Source organism: Solanum verrucosum, unplaced genomic scaffold (genome assembly GCF_900185275.1).
Source record: "Solanum verrucosum unplaced genomic scaffold, falcon-dt-bn FXZP01000273.1, whole genome shotgun sequence".
In the NCBI taxonomy this organism is placed as follows: Eukaryota; Viridiplantae; Streptophyta; class Magnoliopsida; order Solanales; family Solanaceae; genus Solanum; species Solanum verrucosum.
Genome location: NW_026020163.1, coordinates 1,886,376 through 1,899,253, shown reverse-complemented (window position 1 = coordinate 1,899,253; position 12,878 = coordinate 1,886,376). Strand labels below are relative to the sequence as shown.

At 31.4% G+C, this 12,878-nt stretch overlaps 3 protein-coding genes across 3 annotated transcripts; 2 read left to right on the top strand and 1 right to left on the bottom strand.

Annotated features, from left to right (window-relative positions):
- Positions 1-463: 463 nt before the first annotated feature.
- On the bottom strand, positions 464-909 carry LOC125828630 (glycine-rich protein 5-like). The gene has a single exon (XM_049507946.1). It carries the CDS (start codon positions 877-879, stop codon positions 472-474), a length of 408 nt encoding a protein of 135 aa, XP_049363903.1. The 5' UTR covers positions 880-909; the 3' UTR covers positions 464-471.
- A 2,733-nt stretch (positions 910-3,642) lies between these two features.
- LOC125828631 (uncharacterized) lies at positions 3,643-4,986 on the top strand. Its single transcript, XM_049507948.1, has 3 exons — positions 3,643-3,866; positions 4,413-4,532; positions 4,859-4,986. The coding sequence occupies exons 1-3, from the start codon at positions 3,741-3,743 to the stop codon at positions 4,976-4,978; spliced, it is 366 nt and encodes a 121-aa protein (XP_049363905.1). The 5' UTR covers positions 3,643-3,740; the 3' UTR covers positions 4,979-4,986.
- A 3,203-nt stretch (positions 4,987-8,189) lies between these two features.
- LOC125828616 (probable voltage-gated potassium channel subunit beta) lies at positions 8,190-12,629 on the top strand. Its single transcript, XM_049507932.1, has 4 exons — positions 8,190-8,853; positions 10,533-10,676; positions 11,470-11,634; positions 12,346-12,629. Exons 1-4 carry the CDS (start codon positions 8,284-8,286, stop codon positions 12,457-12,459), a joined length of 993 nt encoding a protein of 330 aa, XP_049363889.1. The 5' UTR covers positions 8,190-8,283; the 3' UTR covers positions 12,460-12,629.
- The last annotated feature ends 249 nt before the right edge of the window (positions 12,630-12,878 follow it).

Sequence of the window (12,878 nt, the reverse complement as noted above, 5' to 3'; positions counted from 1 at the left end):
CAGCAAAAATATATAAAGAAAAATATTTTATTATGTGTTCAAGTGTTCAGAAGGAAAAAAAATCATTGAAGGATAAAAAACACGACCAAACTTAAACAACATGCATGCTAATAAAGGTAATTACTTCATGAGTTAATTAAAGACTTGAAAATTAAACGAGCAAGGAGGAATTAATTCTTGGGGAAAAAAAGTTCTTCATACATTAGAAACAAGTTAAACCAACAAGCCCAATGAAATTGGGAACATAATTAACCCAACCTAAGCAAACTATACTATTATATCCTTAATTATTACACAATAACTTGGGAACAAAATACTAGATAACACAATGATCTAGGAAATAATAGTAATACTAACACTTTTAATTAAAAACATCAAATTTAAATACTAGACACTTGAAACAACACAAGAACTAGGAACATGCATGCAATAACAAAATAAAATATTAACTAAACACTATAGTAAAACACTTCAAGGAATAACAACTCCCACACCTTTATAACCACCAATTCCACCACCAACACCTAGTCCACCACCACCAACACCTCCGGCACCGCCAACGCCACCGCCAATCCCTTTAAACCCGGCACCACCAAGACCGCCACCGACTCCACCAACACCACCAGCGGTACCACCAACGCCGCCTACGGCACCGCCAAGTATTGGCAAAACCCCACCTACTCCACCAATTCCGGAACAACCCCCTATGCCACCATATGTTATAAAATTTTTCTTGTCATTAAGTCCTCCAATTTTGCTTGGTGTTGGAGAATTAGTATGTAAAGTCTTAGTGTTTACATTTTGAACCTCAGGAATATTTCTTGCAGTGGCATGGACTAGTACTAGTGCAAACATGAATATTATGGACCAATTTGCCATTTTGTTTACTCCAAAAACTTATGTTTCTCTCTATTTTTTCTATCTCCTTACACACAAAAACAAACAAATAAAAATAGACTAAGGTTGGTGAATTGTGGTATGTAAGAAATTGTGAGAAGAGGTCTATTTAAAGATACATTTGAGGGACAATTGAGTAATTATGGAAAAGGCAATAAATATAGTACGTCTCCTCCCTCCTTCGATCCGATTCAAAGATTAATACTTTTTCCGTTTCAAAATAATTGAATTATTGAGACATTTTTTATATTTCAGTTTACTCAACTTAATTGTTCAATCTTCAAGACTACTTTTAGAATATTCTTCCAATTTTACCCTTCATTTGGATTTTCTATGTGATGAGTTGAAGAAACTTTAATTGCTATGAATTATTCTAAAGATTATTTTGACAATAATTAATAAGGGCAAAAATGGAAAGTAATGTTTAATTTACTTTTCTTAAAGGACGTGAAACACCTCAACAATTCAATTATTTTGAAATTGAGAGAATATACTAGTACTACAAGATGTTTTTTTCCACCGAAAAAAAAATTTGTGTTATAGAACATGATTTTTCCACTCATTTTCCGTTGAACCAACTCGCTAAAAAAACGCAAACATATTCTCACTGAAATACCTAAACTATCTATTTTTCTGTTTAAAAATAATAGTATTTTTTCTTTTCTTACCAATTCAATCAGAATATTTCTGAAATTAACAACCAAATATTTTTCAGTGAAAAATTCACTGGGAAAGTAATTTTTAGTAGTGATAGTTTTGGTAAAATGAATTTGTTTACAAGTATTTGATATATTTATAAAAATAAAAAAATGATTTATTATTTCATTTATTTCAATTTATGTAGTAAAATTTGAATTGAACAGAGTTCAAAAAATCGATACCGAAGATATGCATATATCCTCTCCTCACCGAGGTATAGTATATTCTCTCCGTCTAACAATAGTTTCACACTATACTATTTTGGAATGTTTCAACAAAACTTGTCCACTTTATGAAATCAATGGATAATTTTACACTTAGTTCATAATTTACCTAATTACCTTTATCATTAATCATAGTCATTTCCCTTTTACAATTTTCAAGACATTGTATTTATTACTCTCTCTATTCTTAATTACTTGTCCACTTTTGAATTGAGACACATATTAAGAAAACAATGATTGACATAGTAAATTTACCATTTTACCTTTATTAATTATGAAGTGGATGAATTAAAAACTTAAAATTTTAAAAAACTTTTACCTTTTTTAAAGTAATTAATTGAGGTATAATAGATAAATTTTTTTGTCTTTTCTTGATTTATCAAAATGGACAAGTAATTAGGAACAACTAAAAAAGGAAAAGTGAACAAATAATTAGGCACATAGAAAATATATTCAAAAAATGATATAGTAAAATTATCTTTTTATTTATAATTTCTTAAGAAGTGTGCAAAATCAACCGTGAACGAATATAGTTGGACAGAAAGAGTAAAAGTTGAGCATCAAATTAAAACTCAACCATATACAACATCTCGAGAGTAGCATTATAGAGTATAGTCAGAGTTAGGTGAAGGAAAAGAATAGATCATTAATGTTTTTGTAAATGTCAACTCATTAATAAATAAATAAAAATCAAATTCCATAGTATTTATTGTGTTTATAATTATTATATCACGCAATTCAAGCTGGCCATGCAACTTCATGCATACTGTTTCCTCAACACTTGTAACAATTGTAGATGAAATTAATTAGTCATGCATTTTCTCTATTTTACATTCCCGATACACAATTTCTATTAGAGATATTACTCTTTTTGGGATCAATAAAAGGAGAATATATCCAAAGTTTTATATAAATAATTATCAGTATACGAAATTTAGTGATTCGATTAATTTAAATTTATTCGCGTAAAGCCTAGGTAAGAGAAATCATTCCTTACCATAGATTTCTTTGAGGAATAAATTTTCATACAAATTAAACAATTATGAAAATTTGAGAAAAAACTTTGAGAGAAATGAATTAGTTGGACGTATACCTAGGGAACCTCAATTATATTGATGAAGTCACTATGATATATATATGTTGGGACCAATATTAATGAAACAGAAAATATTCAAGTCTTTGTTAGTCAGTACGTTGAGTTGATCTATTGAAGATAAATGCATTAAAAATAAATTTGGTGACACCTTCTGTTGTTGAGAAATAATAGGGGTTGTTCGGATGATAAGCATTATCTATTTTCAATTTTGAAGTTATACGTTCAAGTCATCAAATGAATGAAAAGATAGAATCCTGAATTTATACGTTCGAGTCATCAAGTGAACGAAAAGATAGAATCCTAAAGTTATACGTTCGAGTAATCAAATGAACGAAAAGGTAGAAACGGCGGCCTAGGAGGGACAAAAAATTTGAAATGAAGCTTTGCTAATAAGCATCAATTAAAAATCATTTAATTGCACGATTTATTCTTTAAATTGTCTGTTCATATTTTTAGCCTTGTCTAAATTGGTCTTTTCTGTCAAGCCCATCCCATTTTTAACATATTCCTTGAGAATTTAGAAGGTTAAATTTGTGTTTAGGGAAATTGTTAAATTGTGATGATAAAAAAACATGTTTCTTCAAGTTAATTAATTAGCATGATTAGTTCTTAACCATAGAATTTTTTTTCTCCATTATAGCAACAAAAACCTCAAAAAGAGACACGTGTATGCATGATTTGCTTTCACACTTACAACATACAACTACTAGCAATAACATAGGAAAGAAAACAAAAACAAGAAAAGGGAAAACTTTTAATCAAAGATTATTATTATAATTATCTTAAGAGAAATAAATTAAATAGCAAATCAAGAAGAAAAAGAAATGGCTCATTTAAAAGTAATTATAGCCAACATGTCCAATTGGATTTCTACTAGATTCATGATGGTGCCTGCAGGAAATGTATTGATCTATAGAGACTTTGTTAGTGCCACAAGACCTTCTCAAAAAGTGAGTTTTAATTTGTTTATTTCATATTAGTGTCTGACTCAGTTTATGCGCACATAGATTGATTTTCCACCAGCATAAATATAAATATCGAGTAACTCAATCGATCAAAACCTGAACACACAGTTAGAAAATATATATCATTGAGTATATTTGTATGCCTCCACTAAAATTTGAACCTGAAATGCTCATTTTTCTTCTTGAATATATTTCATTAATCATGTTTATATATATACATATATATTTGAGTTTTAATTTGTGAATTTTATCTTTTTTAATAATCATAGTGTCTGAGTCTGAGTCAGCTTATGTGCACATTGATTGAATCCTACGAACATAAATAGATATCGAGTAACTCTGTTCACTAAGGCTTGAACAGATAATTAAAAAATATAATATGGTATATTATTTGTATACCTTTACTGAAATTTGAACCTGGAACACTCATTTTTCTTCTTGAATATTACATTAATAATGTTTTTGTTTTGTATATACACATAAATATTTTCTTGTTTTTGGTTTAAATTTTGGATTTTTTTTTTAATGAAGATTGATAAAGAGACATGTCAAAAGATAATAGAAGCAGCAGAAGCAGTGAAAGAAGGAGCTAAAGAAGTGAAAAGTGTGGGAGAATATGTCAAAAAAACTGTTTCTGATAGTGCTGGAAATGTAAGCCTTTTTTCACCTATTTATATAGCTACGAAATTTATCATTAATCTCCAAATCTCGTATCTGTATCAATGAACGTCAGAACGACGAAATTTATCGTTAATCTCCAAATCTCGTATCTGTATCGATGAACGTCATAACGAAACCTGTTTTATCGCTATATAACATATATTGATATATACCTAACATGATTTTTAAAAAAAATAATTCGTTAATAATAAACTTAATTAGTGACGAATTGATTATTTATTGTTTAGCGACAAAAGTTGTTCAGGTTAATTCTTATTTTATTTTATTATTTCATTAATATTATGTTGATTAATTAGGTGATATCAGAGGTGGCAAAAGCAGCACTAGATAAGGCAACTGAAAAGGAAGAAAAAGGTGCATGGGATAAAGTCAAAGACACTGCAAATGACATCAAGAATCAAGTAGTTGGCAAGTGACTTAATTAATTAGCCTTAATTACATCGAATTTAAGTTTTATACATCGTCAATATAATAATTTATCTCAAAGTGTAATTTAATTAATTATAATAAGTTAGCGCCCGATGCTCCGATCTATTTCACATTATTATATCATACAAGGAATTACATGTTATTGTAGGTCATTAGTTGATGGTATAAAACTTCTTTATCTATTCCCGTTAATCAACCATCAAATAAAAATCATAGCTAACAGAAATTTGTGATTATCCGTTGTGAAATAGAACTAGCGAGAAATTATGTTGTTTAGTTACAAAATTTTGTCCATTGCTAATATCTTTTTTTGTAAGTAGTGATCAATTACTTCTTAAGTTTCTCTTTCATACCTAGTGAGGTACTTAGGATAAGATATGCCTCTTGGCTTGGCTTGACCTCGTTAAATTGAATTAAAGTTCAATTAAATTCAGTTCTATTTAGTATTGTAAAAAAGTTTGATAAGGCTCGACTCAAACTTTGTTTGACAATGGAATAGACTAAAGTCGAATTCAATTCAACTCGACTCAACCACAAGTGTATGTATGGGATAGTGAAGTGTTTGTTGGTCTGCTTCTATTTGTCGCGATGTAATCCAAACAGGTTGAAGTAGATCATTAATAATAGAGGCAAAAATGGATGAATGGGCTTGGGATGGATTAGAAATTGGGCTTCATAATTATCAAGACCAGGCCCATGGATTAGTTTTCCTTGTCCAAGCCCAAATAGAGGATGGATGGGCCAGGAGCCAAGCCCAAGTACTGTATTTAGTTTTTTTCTTTTCAAAAGTTAATTGTCATTAAATAAAGAAAGTAAGAAAAAATGTATTTAGACTAGCATAATTATTTTGATTTTGTTTAAGAAAAAAGCCAAATAGTTTAGATGATATCAAAACACAAACACAAGCAAAAAAAACAATTGGTACTTTGTATCCAAGCCTCAGCTATAAAAAAGAAACCCTATGTCATTTGGTTATATAAGATAAGGCATAAAATTTACAAATAATCACTTTTCAATCTTTGTAATTATAAATAGTCATTATCCTAAAATTTGAAACTCAATGATAACAATTATTTTTCAAAGACAAGACGAAAAAAAAATTCCAATAAACATAATTTCCACAAGGAATTAGGAGGTTACCCAAATATGAAATTTAAAATTGATTTATACCTATATTTGGTTATGGATATCCATGTTTAAGTGTTGAAATTAAGAACCAGGTTAAATGTATTTGCAACATCTCCTTCGTTTGTAACTAATACTCTTAAAAGAAATGCTAATGGAACTGTTTCATACAGATGAATGATCTTTAATCATTATAAGTAAAATTCTTCTATTATTAAAAAAAAAAAACCTTATTTTGAATAGAAGACATATTAATTGCACAATGGAATAAAAATGAAAGAAATAATAGGAGTGGAAACAAACAAATGAATGGACTATGTGATTATGTTGCTACCAAAAGAAGAACAAAAATTTGAAGGGTCAGAAACCTTGTACTTCATACTGTCATAGTAATAAACTAAAAAAAGAATAAAAATAAAAGATTCACCAACCTTAAATCTCATAAATATGCTAAATATCCCCCCGCCCCCCTCCCCCGGCGCCCCACTTCAATGCATGTCACAATTACCTATGGCACAAAAGCCAAGTACACTACCATCCATTACAAATTATCTATCGTGATTTTTAAAAGTTATTACTCTCTTCGTTTAATTTTACTTGTCACTATTTGACTTGACACGCTCATTAAGAAAAACAATTATTGTTATATGTATTTTACCACAATATTTTTATTAAAAAATTGTATTTTCTTGATATGTCAAAAGTGACAATTAAAAATGAAAATTTATTTTAAGAATAAGTGACAAATAAAAGTGAACGGAGGGAGTATCTTAATTATTGTGTATATTTTAAAAATTATACACAATATATAGTTTTGATTCACTTTTCGATTTGATCAATTTTAAACCAAATCATGAACATTCTTATATCCAATCTTCGATAGATTGAGTTATCTGATATTTATGTGTGCACGTAAGCTAACATAAACACCATAATTATAAATTTTTATTATTAAAGTGCATCATATCACAATAAATGTGTGCACACAAGTTGGTTTGAACACCACAATTATATATTTTTTTAATTATTAAAGTGCATCACATCACAAAAAATTGTACACACAAGGTGATTCAAACACCATAATTATATATATTTTTATTATTAAAATATATCGTATCACAACAAATATGTACACACAAGCTGATCCGAACAACATAATTATAATTTTTTATTATTAAAGTGCATCCCATCACAACAAATTAAATGTATACACACAAGCTTACCCAACCACCACAATTATAATTTTTTTTTTATTTTAAGTGTGTCACATCACGACAAATGTATGTGTAGACATAAGCTGATCCAAACACCATGATTATAATTTTCTATTATCAAAGTGCATCATATCACAATAAATATGTACGCTCAAACTGATTTGAACACCATGATTATAATTTCTTATTATCAAAATGCATCAAATCACAACAACAATAAGCATGTATACACAAATTGATTCAAACATCAAGATCATAATTTCCTAATTAATGTGCATCACATCTAAACAATTTTATGCTCACAACTACACAAGCTAACTCGAACACCACCGTTATAATTTTTTATTATTAAAATGCATCAAATCACAACAACAATAGACATGAATACACAAGCTGATTCGAACATTACGATCATAATTTTTTAATTAAAGTGCATCAGAACAAATATATGCACACAACTTCACAAGCTAATTCGAACACCACCATTATAATTTTTTATTATTAAAATGCATCAAATCACAACAACAATAAACATGTATACACAAATTGTTCCGAACATCACGATCATAGTTTTCTAATTTAAGTGCATCACATCAGAACAAATATATGCACACAACTTCACAAGCTAACTCAAGCACCATCATTATAATTTTTTATTATTAAAATGCATCAAATCACAACAACAATAAACATGTATATACAAATTAATCCGAACACCACGACTTTTATTTTTCTATTATTAAAGTGCATCACATCAAAACAAGCTAACGCCACAAAATGTCACATCACAACAAATGTCACTGCTTAGATCAATAGTTCACTGTCAGTCCCAACAACTTATTATGCCAAGTGGAAACAGCTAATCGACACACCAAAAACACTAAAACTCCATCACAAATTCTTAAAAAACCAATCTTTTTCCCCTTTTCTTGATTCTTGATCTCCCTCAAAAAATGCAAATGCAATACAAGAATTTAGGCAGATCAGGCCTAAAGGTATCCCAGCTTTCTTATGGAGCATGGGTTACCTTTGGAAATCAACTTGATGTCAAAGAAGCAAAAACCCTTTTACAATGTTGTCGTGACCATGGTGTCAATTTCTTTGACAATGCTGAGGTTTATGCTAATGGCAGAGCAGAAGAAATCATGGGTCAAGCGATTCGTGAACTTGGGTGGAAAAGATCAGACATTGTTGTGTCTACAAAGATTTTTTGGGGTGGTTCTGGTCCAAATGATAAAGGGCTTTCAAGAAAACATATAATTGAAGGAACAAAAGCTTCATTGAAGAGACTTGATATGGATTATGTAGATCTGATCTATTGTCATAGGCCTGATACAAGTACACCTATTGAAGAAACTGTTAGGGCTATGAACTATGTGATTGATAAAGGGTGGGCTTTTTATTGGGGTACAAGTGAATGGTCAGCTCAGCAGATTACTGAAGCATGGGGGGTTGCTCAAAGATTGGATCTTGTTGGTCCTATTGTTGAGCAGCCTGAGTATAACTTGTTGTCTAGGCATAAGGTAATTTTTTGGACTCTGGTTCTTGGTTTGGATTGCTTCTAGTTTATATTATGGTTTATTGTTGTTTATGTTTTAGTATGATGATATGAAATGAGATTAGAATGAAGAAATGGGATTCATACAGCCTGGGGCTGAGGCATAACTATAGTTTATATTATGGTTTATTGTTGTTTATGTTTTAGTATGATGATATGAAATGAGATTAGAATGAAGAAATGGGATTCATACAGCCTGGGGATGAGGCATAACTATTGTTGTTGTGTTATGGTTTGTTGTAGTTTTTAAGTATGATGATGATGATATGAAATGAGCTTAAATGAAGAAGACGGATTCATATAGTTGATCTCAACTTATTTGGGGATGAGGCATAATTGTTGTTGTTGTGTTCTGGTTTGTTGTTTTTGAGTATGATGATGATATGAAATGAGCTTAAATGAAGAGATGGGATTCATATAGCTGATCTCAACTTATTTGAGACTGAGGCATAGCTGTTGTGTTATGGTTTCTTGTTGTTTTTAGTATGACGATGATATGAAATGAGCTTAAATGAAGAAGTGGCGTTCAGATAGCCAATCCCAACTTATGTGGGGTGGAAGCATAGTTGTTGTTGTTGTGTTATGGTTTGTTGTTGTTCTTTAGTATGATGATGATATGAAATAAGTTAAAAATGAAGAACTTAGATTCATACAGCTGATCCCAACTTGTTTGGGGATGATGCATAATTGTTGTTGTTGTGTTATGGTTTGTTGTTTTTTAGAATGATGATATAAGATGAGCTTAAATGAAGAGATGGGATTCATACAGGCGACCCCAACTTGTTTGGGAATCACCACGCTTGTTGATTAATGTAAAAGCGATTTGTCAACAGTTCCCAATATAGTACCTTCGTGTATTGTGCTGGTTTTGAGAACCGAAATTTGACTTGATGCCTTAGTTGAGCAAATGCTGTGACAGTAGCTTTTGTTTTCTTAATATGGTTAGTATGGATTCCTTAATTCCAAGAGTAGTAGAATATTCAGATGTTCAACTAGATAGAAGATTAATCTTTCATTTCATATAAATTGCTGAATGAATGTACAGGCTAGATCTGGGACATATTAGAAATCAAATAGCCAGACAAGTGAAATGAAAAAAAGTGGAGGTAGTGGGATGTTTGAGGTAAAAGTTAAAACAAGAATATTTCCTGGCATCCTCTAGGGTCTCTTTACGGTTAAACCTTTCAGTGCAAAACTGCATTCTTTTACAGCTGTACATACAAGTTACTGTTGTGAAAACTTCAGTGGAGAATTTTCAGGGTGTTGCAAGTCTAATATTGCTATTCGTATGTGGCAAAAATCCATCGCCTTTCATCGAACATGTTGTTAACTGTAGAAATTTCTTTGAAGGTGTTCTCCAACTCTGAGTATGGTGTAGGACAGTAGGAGGTCCAATGTTGTCCATTTTTTCTTCTTCCTCGTGATCTGTTATTGATTTAGGCTGTTTTCGTTGAGTGATTCAACATGGCTGGCTGCTAGAATTTGGCTGATTGCCATTTTATTTGCTGACATGAATTCATTACCTGAACTTGTCAGATTTTAGTGCAATTGGCCTCCGCTTGTAGCTCCAGTGTCATTATCTATCTTTGCAACTTGTCATGTTTCTTTCTCTAACAATACATGGACCTCACTGAATGGTTGCAGGTCGAATCTGAGTACCTCCCTCTGTATAGCAACTATGGAATTGGTCTTACCACATGGAGTCCTCTCGCTTCAGGCGTTCTGACTGGAAAATATACCTCAGGGAACATTCCACCAGACAGCCGATTTTCACTGGAAAATTACAAGGTAGAACCCTCAAAGTTTTACAAGAAAATCCCATTTGTTTGAAACTGTACTTGTCCACTCCTAGCTTTTAAAGCAATGCTGCTCTTATATTTATGTGTGATCTTTGTTAATTCTTAGTTCACAGCTTCCTAATTTTTAATTTTTTAAATTGGTAATGTTACAGCTTCCTAAATAATTATATGGTAAATTTCTTTGAGCAGCTCATTGAGTAGTCAGCTGGTAAAAGTTTCTCTAAATTTAAGAACATTCGGTGATCTTCAAGCAATTAGTTCTTGTGATTTTTAACCAATATCTTTGTTCATTGAAACCAGATGGTTTATGTCTGCCAAAATGAACTTTTCCCTTCCCTTGGACAAGCAGATAGTTCTTTCTTCTTGGTGTTTGTGAGCGGATGTCCTAGACCTGTTTCTTAATAATTCTAGTCTAGAACATCAAAAGAAATTTAACATCTTCTCATGTGCTTAAACCTAGAACTATGAGACAAAAGTCACCTGAGCCTTTAGATAACGAGAAATGGAAGTGCTATTAGCAGGTGGCTTCAGAATTCTTTTATTGTTCCTTATGAGTTGTGCTCATATGTTAGAAAAGGCTCAAGTTTTTTTGAGTTGCTTCCAAATTGAGGAACCAAATGTCCAATAGTCGAAAGTGAAAGTTTTCCATGTAAGTATACGATTAGATATATGTGTGGGCATATCCAAAGTTCACGCGTCAATGTGTACGCATATGCATACTTTGTTCACTCTTAATCTTACTCCTATTGAAGAAACTTGACTAGTTATCTTATGTATCGCAGAATCTCGCCAGCAGATCTTTGGTGGATGATGTGCTGAGGAAAGTAAATGGATTGAAACCAATTGCTGAGGAACTAGGTGTACCTCTCCCTCAACTGGCAATTGCCTGGTGTGCTGCAAATCCTAATGTCTCATCTGTTATTACTGGTGCCACCAAAGAGTATCAGGTCCGTTAGTTTTTCCCTTATTCTTTTATTCATTTCATGAGCTTTCCCTTTCAGACGATGATTCTTTTCTTCAGTGTTAGCTCTCACTTCAATAACTGATATCAATCTCGATTGGTTGAGATTTCAGTTTTGCCTGTATTATTTCTGTTTTAAAGCATGCATTCATGGAGTTTCTCGTTCTTTTTAGATAAACCACCCCAATCCAAAGTTAAAAAGTACTAAAAGGAAGAGTCCTCTTGCTTTGCTTTCGAAATAAGTACTCATTTGATTTTGTTTCTACTTTGAATCTCTTTTGATTTAACTTATTTCTATAGACATCTGGGCAAAAAAAGAGATTATAACAATCTTATTTTTGCATTGTTTTCACTTTCTCCTAATATTTTTACTGAACAGAATCTTTACTTTTTGCATTTCATTTATATGACTATGTTCAAATAGGCACAAAGTTTAAGAAAGAAATAAGACTTTAGGCATGTACCATAAGTACCATATGAACTGTGTCATTCTTTTCGGAAAGAGACTTGAAAGGAAAGAGTGTCATAGAAAATGAAAAAGAAAGTAATATTAGTCTATGTTGCTCGGATTCTTCAAAAATACCCCTAGGTGTATTTTATATCCACCAAAAGTGCAATGCATATGGTTCGACAACATTTTTGAGGGTGCGAGCAAATTTTACGTGGTGTATCTCATGTTTGATCTACATTAATGCAGATTCAAGAGAACATGAAAGCTATCAATGTTATTCCAATGTTAACACCTGCTGTGATGGAGAAGATTGAAGCTATTGTTCAAAGCAAACCGAAGCGCCAAGATTCATATAGGTAGACAAATTTGTGAGATCCATTAGTAGTTCAAAAGAGCAGTGTTGTTCAAGACTGAGTTTTTCATCATTTATGTATTTGCATTCCCTTTTGCTTTGTCATATTTGAAGACTATGAGAGTTGGTGTTGTTTCTGAACCAAACATTTAATGATGGTGAATTTTCTACTTTTCTTTTAGTGGATGAATGATTATATTGGCTTTTGAAGTTGCTTGTGAGCAGTAACTTTTAACTATATTTTTCATATACTTCATGTTTTATCAACTGATGTTATAATGTAATACATGTATAGGCATTCAAATTTGGTCTCTTGACAGGTAAGTACATACTTCAATTTGTCATTGTGTCAGTTGAAAACTCCAACTTACGAAATGATTAGACACCTCCAAAAGTTATGTTACATGACTAACAATGGGTCTCCACG

Bases quoted from the DNA above. Each gene is read 5' to 3' on its own strand.
- LOC125828630 (XM_049507946.1), bottom strand. From the start codon at position 879: ATGGCAAATTGGTCCATAATATTCATGTTTGCACTAGTACTAGTCCAT.
- LOC125828631 (XM_049507948.1), top strand. From the start codon at position 3,741: ATGGCTCATTTAAAAGTAATTATAGCCAACATGTCCAATTGGATTTCT. The intron at 3,867-4,412 runs GTGAGTTTTAAT...TTTTTAATGAAG, and splicing joins CCACAAGACCTTCTCAAAAA to ATTGATAAAGAGACATGTCA. The intron at 4,533-4,858 runs GTAAGCCTTTTT...TTGATTAATTAG, and splicing joins TTTCTGATAGTGCTGGAAAT to GTGATATCAGAGGTGGCAAA.
- LOC125828616 (XM_049507932.1), top strand. From the start codon at position 8,284: ATGCAAATGCAATACAAGAATTTAGGCAGATCAGGCCTAAAGGTATCC. The intron at 8,854-10,532 runs GTAATTTTTTGG...GAATGGTTGCAG, and splicing joins ACTTGTTGTCTAGGCATAAG to GTCGAATCTGAGTACCTCCC. The intron at 11,635-12,345 runs GTCCGTTAGTTT...ACATTAATGCAG, and splicing joins GTGCCACCAAAGAGTATCAG to ATTCAAGAGAACATGAAAGC.